The 13,534-nt window shown below is 45.7% G+C and overlaps 1 protein-coding gene across 4 annotated transcripts in view; it reads right to left on the bottom strand.

Annotated features, from left to right (window-relative positions):
* LAMA5 (laminin subunit alpha 5) overlaps positions 1-13,534 on the bottom strand; it is a 230,839-nt gene that overhangs the window by 85,997 nt on the left and 131,308 nt on the right. For all 4 annotated transcript variants that reach the window (XM_081010969.1, XM_081010970.1, XM_081010967.1 and 1 more), the window contains 12 exons: positions 13,254-13,388; positions 12,790-12,852; positions 12,475-12,615; positions 11,050-11,187; positions 10,310-10,444; positions 9,012-9,146; positions 6,160-6,297; positions 5,274-5,326; positions 4,245-4,344; positions 3,151-3,203; positions 2,177-2,282; positions 724-823 (listed from right to left, as the gene is read on the bottom strand). In XM_081010969.1, coding sequence (XP_080867095.1) covers positions 724-823; positions 2,177-2,282; positions 3,151-3,203; positions 4,245-4,344; positions 5,274-5,326; positions 6,160-6,297; positions 9,012-9,146; positions 10,310-10,444; positions 11,050-11,187; positions 12,475-12,615; positions 12,790-12,852; positions 13,254-13,388 — 1,297 coding nt within the window. The remainder of the gene's footprint in view (positions 1-723; positions 824-2,176; positions 2,283-3,150; positions 3,204-4,244; positions 4,345-5,273; positions 5,327-6,159; positions 6,298-9,011; positions 9,147-10,309; positions 10,445-11,049; positions 11,188-12,474; positions 12,616-12,789; positions 12,853-13,253; positions 13,389-13,534) is intronic.

Genomic DNA, 13,534 nt, shown 5'->3' with positions numbered 1-13,534 from the left:
CGCAGTCAGTCACTCTAGCTTAGGACATTTGCATCCATACCCCAAGAAAATACCGATCATCTGCCCAGAATGATTACATAAATGACATGCAGCTTTTCATGTTTTATACACAGGCCACAGACACATTCCTGCATTGCAGAGGATTGGAATAGATGACCGTCAGGATATTTTCCCTCCCTACCTCTCCAACCAAACAACTTCACAAGATTGCTGGCAGAAGGGGGGGGGGGGAGAGAGGAATTCTTTTCATAATTTTATAAACCTGTGCAGTGGTACCTCGGGTTACAGACGCTTCAGGTTACAGACGCCACTAACCCAGAAACAGTACCTCGGGTTAAGAACTTTGCTTCAGGATGAGAACAGAAATCGCTCTGTGGTGGCATGGTGGCAGCAGGAGGCCCCATTAGCTAAAGAACAGTTTCAGGTTAAGAACAGACCTCCAGAATGAATTAAGTTCTTGACCCAAGGTACCACTGTATCATGTTCCCCTTCAGTCAGCTTCCCCCTGCCCCCACTTAAAAACCCGCAGAACCACAAACATAGGTGAAGAACCTTTTACATCATCTATGCACATCTCACTTAGTCTGTTCCCCCAAATGACCCATTCACATTCTCCACCCCACCCACTGAATACACAGAAGGCTAATGCTGGGTTTGAAACCCAAGACAACAAGGCAGCTAACGCCACAGGTTTGCCCATCACAGCTGCAGCCAGCCTCTTACTGAGTGCAAGTGGGGCCTTGCGTATTCAGCCTGCAGCGACAGGATCCAGTCTTCTCGTCACACGCCGGTCCGGCTGCCCCACCGATGTCACAGTGGCATCCTGTAGATAGGAAGCACACGTCTTTACATTCTGCAGTTGCTAACGGGCCCCAAATAGCCTGGCACCAAAGGGAGTTGCAGTGGCATGGCACACTATTTTTATTCCATTGTATCTGCTTTCGCGTTGGCTTCTGGCCTTGCCTGGATCCGTTTCCACTGCCTCCCTGTTCTATTTCAGAAGCTATGCCTGCTGTTTCCCTACCAGGCAGTCTCCCCATCACCGTTTGCAGACCACTCCTCATAATCCTAACTCATCCAAGGATACAGCCTTGCATAGTTAATAAAAATAGACAGCAATGGATACTCCCGGTCCTTTCAGTGCCATAGATGTATCTGTTTGTATTACTGATGAAGGACAACAACCCAGCCAATTTTAGCACGCTTTGTTCTGTTGTAGATCAAGAAGCTGCGCAATCTGTACCCAATACAGTGTCCGGCTTTGATCTAAGCTCAACTTCCATTCTCTTGGTCTAAAAATAAAGTACCGTATTTTTCCGTCTATAAGATGCCCCCATGTATAAGACGTCCTCTATTTTGGGGGACTCAGATTTAAGAAAATGGGGGGGGGGGGAGAGATGGCCCTGTGTATAAGATGCTCCCTAATTTTTGACATTATTTTTTAGGGGGAAACCTAGTCTTATACACGGAAAATACAGTATATCATAAAATAGGTACCAGTTTAATCAACGTCTCTCAGTAATGCCTGTTTCAATAAACCTTTTTCAACTCCTTTCATCTGGGCTTGCTCGTTTTCCTCTACCTTTTTGACTTTTTTGAAATTGATTTTTAAAGCCTGAGTGACTGCACCTCCAACCTTTCCATCAATCTTCTCTAAAGAGACTTCTTTACCTCCTTCCTTTCCTTTGATCTGATGCTACAGCTGACCTCCTTAAAAGGTGTCAAGATCTTCCTCCCCCCACGCCTTTTTTTAACTACCTTGATGAGGTTTGAGCTAGGTGTGTATGAGGGTTGGAGGTGTATATATGTATCTGTATATAAAAGAAGTGCATGACTGGCTGTGCACAAATTTGGCAATAATTGGAAAGGAGGGGGAAACGATTTCTAAGCCAACCCACAAAATGCAAAGAAATACCTGGGAGGAAGGACAACACAGCATATAGCCAGTCAAAATTTCAGAAGGATGGAGAGAGAAAGATTCACTCTATCATTATTTTTAATCTAACAGAGACCAAGTCTTGAGTAAATCTGTTCTTTCCCTTAATATGTCCTCCCTGCACCGGAACCCTGCTTCCCATGTTGACAGGACAACTGTTCCAGCTAATGGGCTCTGTGACTTTTGTCCCCACACAATGGCTAACAGATAGCAGCATGATACAGAAAAAAAAGAACACACCTTGACAGCCGAAGTAATTCCCGCTCTCCAGGTTGTAGTATCCTTCTTTACAAGTTGAACAGAACTGACCACAGGTATTGGGCTTGCAGAAGCAGTGTCCGTCGCCCTAGGAGACACAGGCCACATGTTAAAATCAGCCTGCGGCAGCTCCCCAAAATTAACCTCCCTGTCCTTAGCTGGCTTTTCTTGTATGGGCAAAGAAAGATGAGGAGTGAAAGAATGAGAAAGGGGACAAAGGCTGCGAACTGCAACAGCAGCTGCTCTGCTTTGCCCTAAAAACAACAACCAGAAACCTCTGCTGTAGCCCTAATGCTCACAGAAATATTAGAAGAACATCGTGTCATTTACTGAAACTTCATGAAAGCAATAGAAAATAAAAGCAATGTCTGTTTTATTGCCCATGCCTTGCATTGGAATAAATCGAGTATAATTCAAGAGGCACCTCGATCACGGAACTCCCACCTTAAAGACAGTTGGCACAAAGTTATAAGCTTTTTGCGCCAAGTGAGTTGAGGATCAACATATTCACTCAGGCTATTGATTACATATGTGACGCTGCACTTAGTTTTTATCTTTGTGCTCTTGCCTGTTTTGACAGCTTCATTGTTCTGATTGGTTGTACAATCAGATTGTGTTTTATTACCCCCAGTTTGGGGATTACTTGATAATGAAAAGCAGGCAACAAATTTCTAAATAAATCAGTGTTGTAATAATGCTGTTGCATGAAAATTAAAATATCTCCAGAATGCTTCTGGTCATCTAGTGTGCAGTTGCCAAAATGCACTGGTAAACAGTCAGGAAGCAGCAGAACAGCTCTGTAGAGCAGGAGTTAAGATGAGATTTATAATGGCTTGTTCCACTTGGGATGATATGTTTCAAGGTAAAAAAGGCATCAAGGCGAGTGTTTCTCCTGGCAGGACCTTGGTCCTAGCCGGGACCTCAGAGTGGATTTCATCACACGGTGTGAAACTTACTTGCTGGCATTCAGCAACACCTGCAACTGTCCCCATGGTGTCGCACTGGCAGCCTAGGGGAAACAGAAAGGGGTAGTTAGATGACTCCTCAAGTCTATCCAGCAATTAACTTGAAGTTAGCTGGATGCCAGCTAATCCTCAGGCAGGCAGGCAAAAATGGCAGAAGTCAGTAGGACAGTAAAGGCCCCCAAATGAAGTCACAGTCGTGGTTGTAAACTCTTGATCTGCTATGTAAGGGCAAAGAGGACATTCAGCAAAAACTTGGAATGAGCTGGTCTAAACTAACACTGTGTACTAATCTACCCCAGGACAGTTGGTGGCTCCCCCAAGATATATAGACAGACAGAGAGAAAGTGGCAAAAATAGTGGAGTAAATCAAACTTGACTGCAGTATCTTGTTTTAACTCTGCCAGCACTCCTGAATAGAGTTTCAAATAAGGGCAACTTATCCCACTTTAGGGACGCGGGTGGCGCTGTGGGTAAAACCTCAGTGCCTAGGACTTGCCGATCGTATGGTCGGTGGTTCGAATCCCCGCGGCAGGGTGAGCTCCTGTCTTTCGGTCCCAGCTCCTGCCCACCTAGCAGTTCGAAAGCACCCCTAAGTGCAAGTAGATAAATAGGTACCGCTTTATAGCGGGAAGGTAAATGGCGTTTCCGTGTGCTGCACTGGTGCTGGCTCGCCAGAGCAGCTTCGTCACGCTGGCCACGTGACCCGGAAGTGTCTTCAGACAGCGCTGGCTCCCAGCCTCTAGAGTGAGATGAGCGCACAACCCTAGAGTCGGACACGACTGGCCCGTACGGGCAGGGGTACCTTTACCTTTATCCCACTTTAATTTAAGATAGCACAAGTTTTGCTGGCTTCCCATACTTGCTCTGCTGATCCTTGTTTCCATTCAGCATTAAAGGATACCAGAGCACCTCAACTATTCTGTTTGGCTGTGGCCCACGCCCAAAGGCTTCCCCTGCCCCCATAGCTTCGCCTCCGCAATGTGTTCAGAAAATGAAGAGGAGAAATGGGAAGCCTCTTCTCCTTAAATCACCAGAGTGGCTTGGATGAGCAGCTTCCTGGAAGAATGACATGGGAAGGGTCTTACTCATGCATCCAAATGGGTTATCTGGAGTCAGGTTCCAGTAGAGCGGTTTGCACCTATCACAAGCTTCACCTTCCACATAGGCTCGACATTCGCAGGACCCCTGAGGAGGAGGGGAAAGGGGGAGGCAGAGAGAGAGAGAGATCTGAAATCGCGTACTAAGGCTCAAGACCAGGGGTCAGCAAACTTTTTCAGCTGGGGGGGTGGGGGCGGTCTATATTTTGGAGGGGGCGGAATGATTGAATTCCTATGCCCCACATCTCTGGGTTGAGATGCGTTTTAAATAAAAGCACACATTCTACTCATGTGAAAACAGGCTGATTCCTTGACTGTCCGCGGGCCGGATTTAGAAGGCGATTGGGCCGGATCTGGCCCCCGGGCCTTAGTTTGCCTACCCATGATCAAGACAATCAAAGGCAATGCAGATTAGGAACACAGGAAGCTGCCTTATGTCCATCTAGACCTGTATTGTTTACTCTCTGGCAGTGGCACCATTCAGAGCCTCAGGCAGAGGATGGAATTGAACGTTGCGCTAAGAAGATCATTTCCTTGATCTGCCTGCTTGCCCAAAGGACCCATCTCTTCCCCTTGTGCTCGGTTCTGGTGGCAGCAAAACCCTGCTGCACTAGCAGGAATCCTTGTACAGTGGTACCTCGGGTTACATACACTTCAGGTTACATATGCTTCAGGTTATAGACTCCGCTAACCCAGAAATAGTTAAGAACGGACCTCCAGAACGAATTAAGTACTTAACCTGAGGTACCACTGTACTGGTTTCTGCTTATGGAATCGGGTAGAGGAATCTGGCCCAAAGTTCTTCACCATCATCTGCTACCTGGTCTTTCAATCAGAGACACCAGAGAATGAACCTCGAACCTTCTGCATGCAAAGCATCTACTCTTTTGGATGAGGCGGAGATGCCAGTTTTCATTACGCTCAATGAGGTGTATAATAAATTTTAAAAATTTAACATGATGCATAAAAAAATAAAATAATCAAAACTAAGATCCAACAGAAACAGGAAGTACTCACCACTGGTAGGGAAGGGTCTGCATTTGCAAGCCCCGCTGGATTACAAGAGCCCACTGAAGCAGAGAGAGAAAAACAACCACACAAACAGATAAGAGCCAGCACTCATATAACAAACGGAATCAGCTAAGAGGGAAAAGATTAGATGCAGTTTAGTCACTATTAATACTTTATATGTGGATTTTCTTTTGTGTTTTTGTTTTTAGAGTTTACGTGTATTGATTGTTCCTTATGTTTAAGAGAATTTTTTTTGTTTTCCTGATAGTTATAATGCTTTAAATTTGTGGGATTTTTTAATTTTATATTCGATTTTCATTTGTTTTATTCTAATATTTTCCAATGTTCTGTTTGATGTTTTTAAAACAGGGTGTTAAACCACCTAGGAAATGGGTTTTGTTTTTTGGAAATGTTAAGCAGTATATAAATGATTTCAATATAAAGCAGGATAAATAAATGCAGAGTTTTCTGGGATGGTGCTTTAACTGTATTGTGGATCTGGTGGGGCAGCTACCGGGTTGTGATTGGCACTGAGCAAAAGAAAAAGTGGTATCAGAGCTCAGGAAAAACCACTCCAAAGCAGCACTTAACAAAGTGAAAAGCATGGGGGAAACTTACTGTTGTGTTTATACACTGCTGAAAACCAATAAAAAAATATTACAAAAAAAGTGAAAAGCAAATTGATCTGCCAAGTGAAGTTAGCGGATGAGCTCTGCATTAAAATCCATTAATTTTAGCAATTTTTCGTTTCCACACTATTCACGTTTATTTACTTTTTTGTTTTTAATCAAGCAATGCTGATGCTGCCTGGGGCTTTGGGTACTGAGGTACATAAAGAGTTCATGCTTGTGTGACACAGAAGCTGCACAGCAAGTGGAATAGGCGGAGCTACCTTCACACTGCGGGAAACCGTAAGCCCCAGGAATGCAGGTATCACAGCGCTGCCCCATTACTCTCTGCCGACAACTGCACTGTCCCGTCTCCTGATCACAGGTGCCATAGAGAGAGCCTTCTGGGGAACAGTGGCAAGCTGAGGAGGATGTAAAAAAAGACAGGCCAGAAAGCATTAGGACAGACAGTAAGACTTTTAAAGTAAGGACCCATGTCAACCATAGTTGGCGGCACCATCATAAAAGGCCACAAAAACTGGAGAGAAAACAACTGTTTTTTCTTAAGAACTGTCTGTTTTTTATATAGGTGCCTGCAGTGCTCCCCCCAGAAGGTACTCAAGGGAATGCAGTACTGGCACCGAATTGGGGGGGGGGGGCAATTTAAAATACAGGTTAAAATACAATTTAAAATGCAGCTTCATTTTAAAAGTAGCCCATAGATCAAAACCATAAGGGGAGGGAAACATAAGGGTCAGACTGAGTCCAAACCAAAGGCCAGGCGGAACAGCTCTGTCTTGCAGGCCCTGCGGAAAGATGTCAAGTCCCGCAGGGCCCTAGTCTCTTGTGACAGAGTGTTCCACCAAATCAGGGCCAGTACTGAAAAGGCCCTGACCCTAGCTGAGACCAATCTAACCACCTTGCGACTTGGGACCTCCAAAAGGTCCTCCGTGGGGCTTACCAGAAGAGACGGTCCCGTAGGTACGTGGGTCCTAGGCCGCAGAGGGCTTTAAAGGTCAAAACCAGCACCTTAAAAAGTGTGGCACTTACTATAACAACTTCATGGTGTGTACTGGCACCTCTTTTTCTAGAAAAAAAAGCACTGGGTGGCCGACACATTTCTAGAAAGGATTAGTTCCTTCTTCGGGAACAGATGTCAATAATGACTTCTTGGCTCAGGGGCTGTTTGGCTTAAGAAGCTCTTGGGGCGGGGAGACCTTAAATGCACGCTTCCCATCCCCTTCTTGGTGGATATTTTATCTCTTTTTTTTTATGGCGATCCAAGGTGCCTCTTCCCTTTGTTTCCACCATCACGAAGAAAGGCACTCTCCCGTTTTATCATGCACAAGGGAAAGTCTATTCTAACATGGTGCGTGCCTTAACTCGTGTGCACATTTATCTAAAAACAGCACCTGCTGTACATAGTACTTTCTTCATTCCAAAGCATTGCTTTACACCCTTGGGGAAAGGGTATAGATAAACAAACTCAACATTTATGCATTTTTGCAACCTCAGTTGTATACACCATGCAACCCAAGAGCAGCTCATGTCCTCTGGGTAGGATCACATGTTTTGGGGTTGTTGCTGTTGTTTAACAAAAGATAGCAGCCTGGACACTTCTCCTTTCTAAGCAAACCCTTAGTCAAATACGGGAAACTCAGGACCAGGAGGCAAATGCAGCCCCCTCCAGGCTTCTCTATTTGGCCCTGAGGGGACGCGGGTGGCACTGTGGGTTAAACCACAGAGCCTAGGACTTGCCGATCAGAAGGTTGGCAGTTCGAATCCCTGCAACGGGGTGAGCTCCCGTTGCTCGGTCCCTGCTCCTGCCAACCTAGCAGTTCGAAAGCACGCCAAAGTGCAAGTAGATAAATAGGTACCGCTCCGGCGGAAAGGTAAACGGCGTTTCCGCGCGCTGCTCTGGTTCACCTGAAGCGGCTTAGTCATGCTGGCAACATGACCCGGAAGCTGTACTTCGGCTCCCTTGGCCAATAAAGCGAGATGAGCGCCACAACCCCAGAGTCGGCCACAACTGGACCTAATGGTCAGGGGTCCCTTTACCTTTACCTAATCTCCCTAGACCACACTCCTCATCAACCCTGCTTTGTACCCTTCTTGAGGGTTTCTGCCTGGCTGGAATGTGTCCTTGAACTCTAATAATGCTTCTTATTTGCCTGTATGAGAGAGAGAGGGATGTGTGTAAGTGAAGCAACTAGCCTGCTGCACAAAGGTATAATTCACATCTAATATTCTGCTCACTTTTGCCTCTAGCCTCACACATGATTGTATGTGGCCCTTGGAAGGTTGCATAAAAGAGAATACGGCCCTTGGGGTTGGAAAGGTTCTCTCCCCCTTGCCTTGAGTGAAAGAAACTCTAAAATGGGCATGCAATAATTTTTTATTTTAGTTTTTACATTTAACACCTAAAGAGCTTCTTAGGCCAACAAAGACTTTAAACTGGGAAATGCTTAACATAACTGTTGCCACCTAAGAAAAGGAAATGTTTGATTGTTTTATTATAGTAAGGCAATTTCTGGCCTTTAAGACTTTGCACGGCATCGTGCCTACGTTCCTCTCTCAATACTTGTTTCTATTGCACCATGCATTTTTTAGGTGCTAATGAATGCGTAACAAAATAAATGAATAGCCTTCTTCCACCAGGTCTGTGAGATCTAAGCTTCCAGCCTCTTCAAAAACACACTGCCAATATCAGCCCTGGAAGCTAAGCCAGTTGGCCAGAGCTCATGTTTTCCACATTTAGCAGAGGAAGAGAATATAAAAAATGTTAGAATCTATCAGCTGTGTGACTCAGGGACAGTGCATCCTACAGCAATTCTTTGATAACGAGCAATGAAATCTAACCAGGAACCACATGTGCATATTTGCATTGTATGCCATCTTGAATGGAATGAGGATGGCTAATAATGCATGGAGAATAGCATCCTAATCCTATGACCTTTCCAGCCGTTTACCTGTGTAACCTCTCCACTCCTTTTTTCGCATCATTTTCAAAGAAGCAAACACAAAAAACTCATGTAATAAAGCATACATACCCCTGCCACGTGAACCAAAAGGGACTGAAGTCAAAGACCCTTGTGAACACAAAGAACTGCAGAGTTGGTATAGCAACATGACTCACCTGTACAGGTAGGGTACCCATAAAAGCCTGGGGCACACTGGTTGCATGTGTGGCCTATATAATTTGAGTGGCAATGGCACTGACCAACAGGGCTGCAGTCGTTGTCCAGAGCTCCCCGGGGGTCACAGGAGCAAGCTGTGGGGGGTGGGGGGGAAAGCACAGAAAGAGGTTGCAGAAGTCAATAGGCGAGGGCACCAACATACATTGGAAACGCTTGGAATATTGATTATTTTGTCTGCTTGTAAAATTAATTATTTCATTCCAAACCAAATGCCACAGTCTCTTAATAGGCAGCTGAACTTTCCCTTCCGAGACAAGCTATCTTTCCTTGTAGAAGGAACCCTTGGCCCTCCAGATGTTGCTGAACCACAGCTCGGTTGGAAGAGAATGAGACTCTTAATCTCAGGGTCGTGAGTTCAAGCCTCACGTTGGGGAAAAGATTCCTGCTTTGCAGGGGGTTGGACTAGATGACCCTCATGGTCCCTTCCATGATTCTATTCTATACTCTTAATGCCCAGCAGACCCAGCAAGCCGGATCAAGGACCTGGGATGATGTAAGCTGTCATTCAACAAGACCTGGAGGGGTGAAGGTTCCTCACACTGTTGTAGAACAAGCAGGTTCCAATAGCCATGTCCATACACACAGCTGACTAGCATTTATGAACCTTTGTAGCTATTGGGTGGCAGGACCATGTGATAGCTGGCATTGTCACATAAATACTTTTAGGGGGCTTTAATGTGTCTGGATACCTTCTCCCCCATTTTAAATTACAGGCAATATGCAGGTACGAGTTCCCTAAATACTGCTTGGTAAAATTCCTGTTTCTGAAGAGAACACCGATACTACTGAATCAGAAAGGATGGCAAGGTATAGATAATCTGAAAAGAACAGGAGTCAGAAAGACAAAAGGAAGAATCACAAGGAAAAGAGGGCAGATCTTAATTTGGAAAATACAAGGGAGAGCTGTGTTCTGCTCCGAACAAAGGCAGGAAGTGAACTGAGACATCAACAGGAAGGGAAAGCCTAAAGTGTCCTTTGAAGTCACAGTTCTCTGCCTTCGAGCAATAGAGGAAACTAGCTCCACTTGGAAGTATCTAATGCACATGAGGGGGAGGGGAAATACCCCAGGTTTTAGCAGATGCATTGGACCCATTTCCGAGATTTTCTTCACAACAACAGTGGCAGATAACACCCTTTCCTTAGGTCTTGATTTGATAGAAGAGAGACTTCTTTCTTTTGTGTCAATTAATTACAGAATCTGCCTCTTCCCTGCTAGCCGTTTCACAACCTGGCATACCTTGGCAGTGAGGGTATGAGTGATATCCAACGCTGCACTGGTCGCAGTGAGGCCCAACATATTCAGGCCTGCAGAAGCACCTTCCAGAGGCATCGCAGCCTTCTGGCAATGTCCCAACAGCACTGCAGCCACAAACTGCAACGAAAATAATATCCAGGGTTCAGAACTTTGGGGTCTCAAATAGAGGACTTGAGCATCACTGCAAAGGTTAAGTATGGGCCAAGCAGGCTAACAGGATAGGTGTTTGGGAGCACACAAGGGACAGAACAATGCCAGGTCTAATGAAATCGGGATCTGCACCCACCAACCCATACTCAAGAATCTATGCTGCATTTAAAAAATAAACACAAATTTTGTACTAAGGAAATGAAAATCTTGTCGTCCTATTGGCATTAGACAATGAAAAATATTTTCATATAATTACTTGGCTTAGCAGAATTTGTTCTGCTTCCAGTTTTGTGTTTTTCAAATAATGTCCAGCTTTTTGGCTAATACTGGTATAGTGGCAGAGCAAGGGGGAAGGAACAAACCCAAACAGGATTACAGTGGAAGGATGAGGAAGGGTGCAAGTACAGCCACTGAGCATGAGAGAGACTTCACTGTATGCTGCCTGCACATACCCAAATGCCCCTGTGCAACCAATAGGAACTCGTGAGAACCGAGAAAGATGCAGGCATTTGCAGAACATGCACTTGCCAAAGCCCACAGTGATTAATGTGGTGATGTGTCTGAAAACTCACGCTGGCACAGTGGGTAGTTGAAGTAGCCAGGGGCACACTGATCGCACGTGTAGCCTTCAAAACCAGCTCGACAAAGACACTGGCCAGTCTCACTGTCACATGTGCCATCATAGTAGCCAGGGCCAGAGCACTGGCATGCTGTGGGAGCAAAACACAAACAAACGGTTATTTGGCTGCACTTTGCTGTAAAACAGCAACTAGCAGACATATCTGATTCCAAGTTTTTCTTCACATCCATAGGGACAAAACTTGAGATTTCACTTCTGGTACTCAAAATGAATTCCTAGGCTCAGGGGTACCCTGCTCTTCGAATTCTAAACTGTGGATTATAGTTGTCCATTGAAATAAATAGCCTTAAGTATCTTGTCCATTTATTTTAAAGGGCCTGCTCTTAGTATGACTTAGCTGGATATTGTCCACAATGTATTTTGCATAAGGCTCTGATTGGTAGACCCTGGGGTTCTAGTGAAAAACAAAGTAGATCTCAGACACGGGTGGCGCTGTGGGTTAAGCCACAGAGCCTAGGAATTGCCGATCAGAAGGTCGGCGGTTCGAATCCCCGCAATGGGGTGAGCTCCCGTTACTCGGTCCCTGCTCCTGCCAACCTAGCAGTTCGAAAGCACATCAAAGTGCAAGTAGATAAATAGGTACCACTCCGGCGGGAAGGTAAACGGCATTTCTGTGCGCTGCTCTGGTTCGCCAGAAGTGGCTTAGTCATGCTGGCCACATGACCCGGAAGCTGTACGCCGGCTCCCTTGGCCAATAAAGCAAGATGAGCACCGCAACCCCAGAGTCGGTCATGACTGGACTTAAATGGTCAGGGGTCCCTTTACCTTTACTGATCGGTAGACCCTGTGGTTCTAGTGAAAAACGAAGTAGATCTCAAACAGGGGGACCAACCTGAATAAAATATTGCAAGGGCCCAAGTAAGCCCTCCCCACATAATCAATCACATGATGTAGCACACACACACCATTTGGATGGGAATGCCCATCAACTGGGGGGGGGGGGAGTTGTCCGGCTCCCTCAAATATTACATTGTGGGGGCCGAAGCCCCCAAGAGTTGGCTCCTATGATCTCAGAAGCCTGCCCATCTCTCCTTTAGACTATACATTCCTTGGAGGCAAAGAGTTGTAGCTTTGGCTTATGAAAGTGGTGGCCAAATTCAGCCCTCCTGATGTTTTGGGACTACAATTCCCATCATCCCTGACCACTGGTTCTGTTAGCTCAGGATGATGGGAGCTGTAGTCCCAAAACAGCTGGAGGGCCGAGTTTGGCCACCACTGGCTTATGAAAAGCTCTGCAAACTGAGAGCTCTGTTGCAACCACAGCACCACAACTACAAAAGAAAGCCTACCATCTCAACTCTCAAAACAGGAGGGCTGCCTATGAGTTCAGCAGAACCCATTGGCTTCGTTTACTCACGTTGGCAACCTGGTCCATAGTACCCAGGCACACACTGGTCACACTGAGTCCCTTGGAAGTTGGGTTTGCACAAACACAACCCCGTTTGAGCATCTTTCCGGCAGGCGTTCCCTCTTGTCCCAGCAACATTGCAGTCGCAGTCTGGAAAGTGGCGAGAGGGAAGAAAAAAGGATTAAGTTAAATGTGCACATGGTACACCAGGACTCCCAATTGCCAATAAGTTACTGCTGCAATGATCTTAAGGGACCAACCATAGTAAAAGGAGCATAGTAATTTCTTAAAAGTAGGGATGGGGGGACAGGAAGATGAGCTTACTTATTATCTGCCCAGCTGGGAGGACTTGCTCTCCAGTGTCATTGTATGAGTAAACTGGTTCAGCTAAATGAAGGGAAAGACAATGGAAATGTTAGTTCCATGCTCAAGAAAAGTAACGAATTCATCACTATGCATTAGTCTAAAATAAATCCAGTCCTCTGTAAATAAGCCCTTCTAGGTTCCAAAATATTACTTTTGTTACAGTTCAGAAATTAAGTGCTCTATCGCTCTCTAAATCACACACACACACCACCACCAGCAATCCCATTAAAAGGTTTAGCAAGACACTGTAAGAAGCGGATTTTTGGAAGCCAGAGGCCAAGGCTGCTGTGCAGTAATCCAAAAAAGAGGGCCTGAAGCAGGCTCCATCACAAACATGGCAAGGACCAGAATGCTGGCCTCTGGAAACTCACAGCGCTTAGCTTATGCTGAAAGGCCTCATGGGCTGTGAGAGCAATACGTACGATAACAGTGCGGGAACTCCACGTAGCCATCCGCACACGAGTCGCAATGCTCCCCTGTGTAATTTGGCTTGCAGTAACAGCGGCCAGTGAGGTCCTCACAGGTGCCATCTGTGAAGTCTGAGTCGCAATTGCAACCTAGAAAGGAAGAAATTACAATGAACTTCCTCTTCCAGTTCAAACCAGAGGCAGAGAGTACACATTGGTCCACGCGGACCACAACGGGGCTGCTCTTCAACGGGGTGACCCATATTTACTATGGGCTAAGGTGAAGAAGAAGAAGA

This window comes from Podarcis pityusensis, assembly GCF_964106645.2.
Source record: "Podarcis pityusensis genome assembly, chromosome: 6".
Lineage (NCBI taxonomy): Eukaryota > Metazoa > Chordata > Lepidosauria > Squamata > Lacertidae > Podarcis > Podarcis pityusensis.
This window is presented reverse-complemented; position numbering and strand designations above follow the sequence as displayed.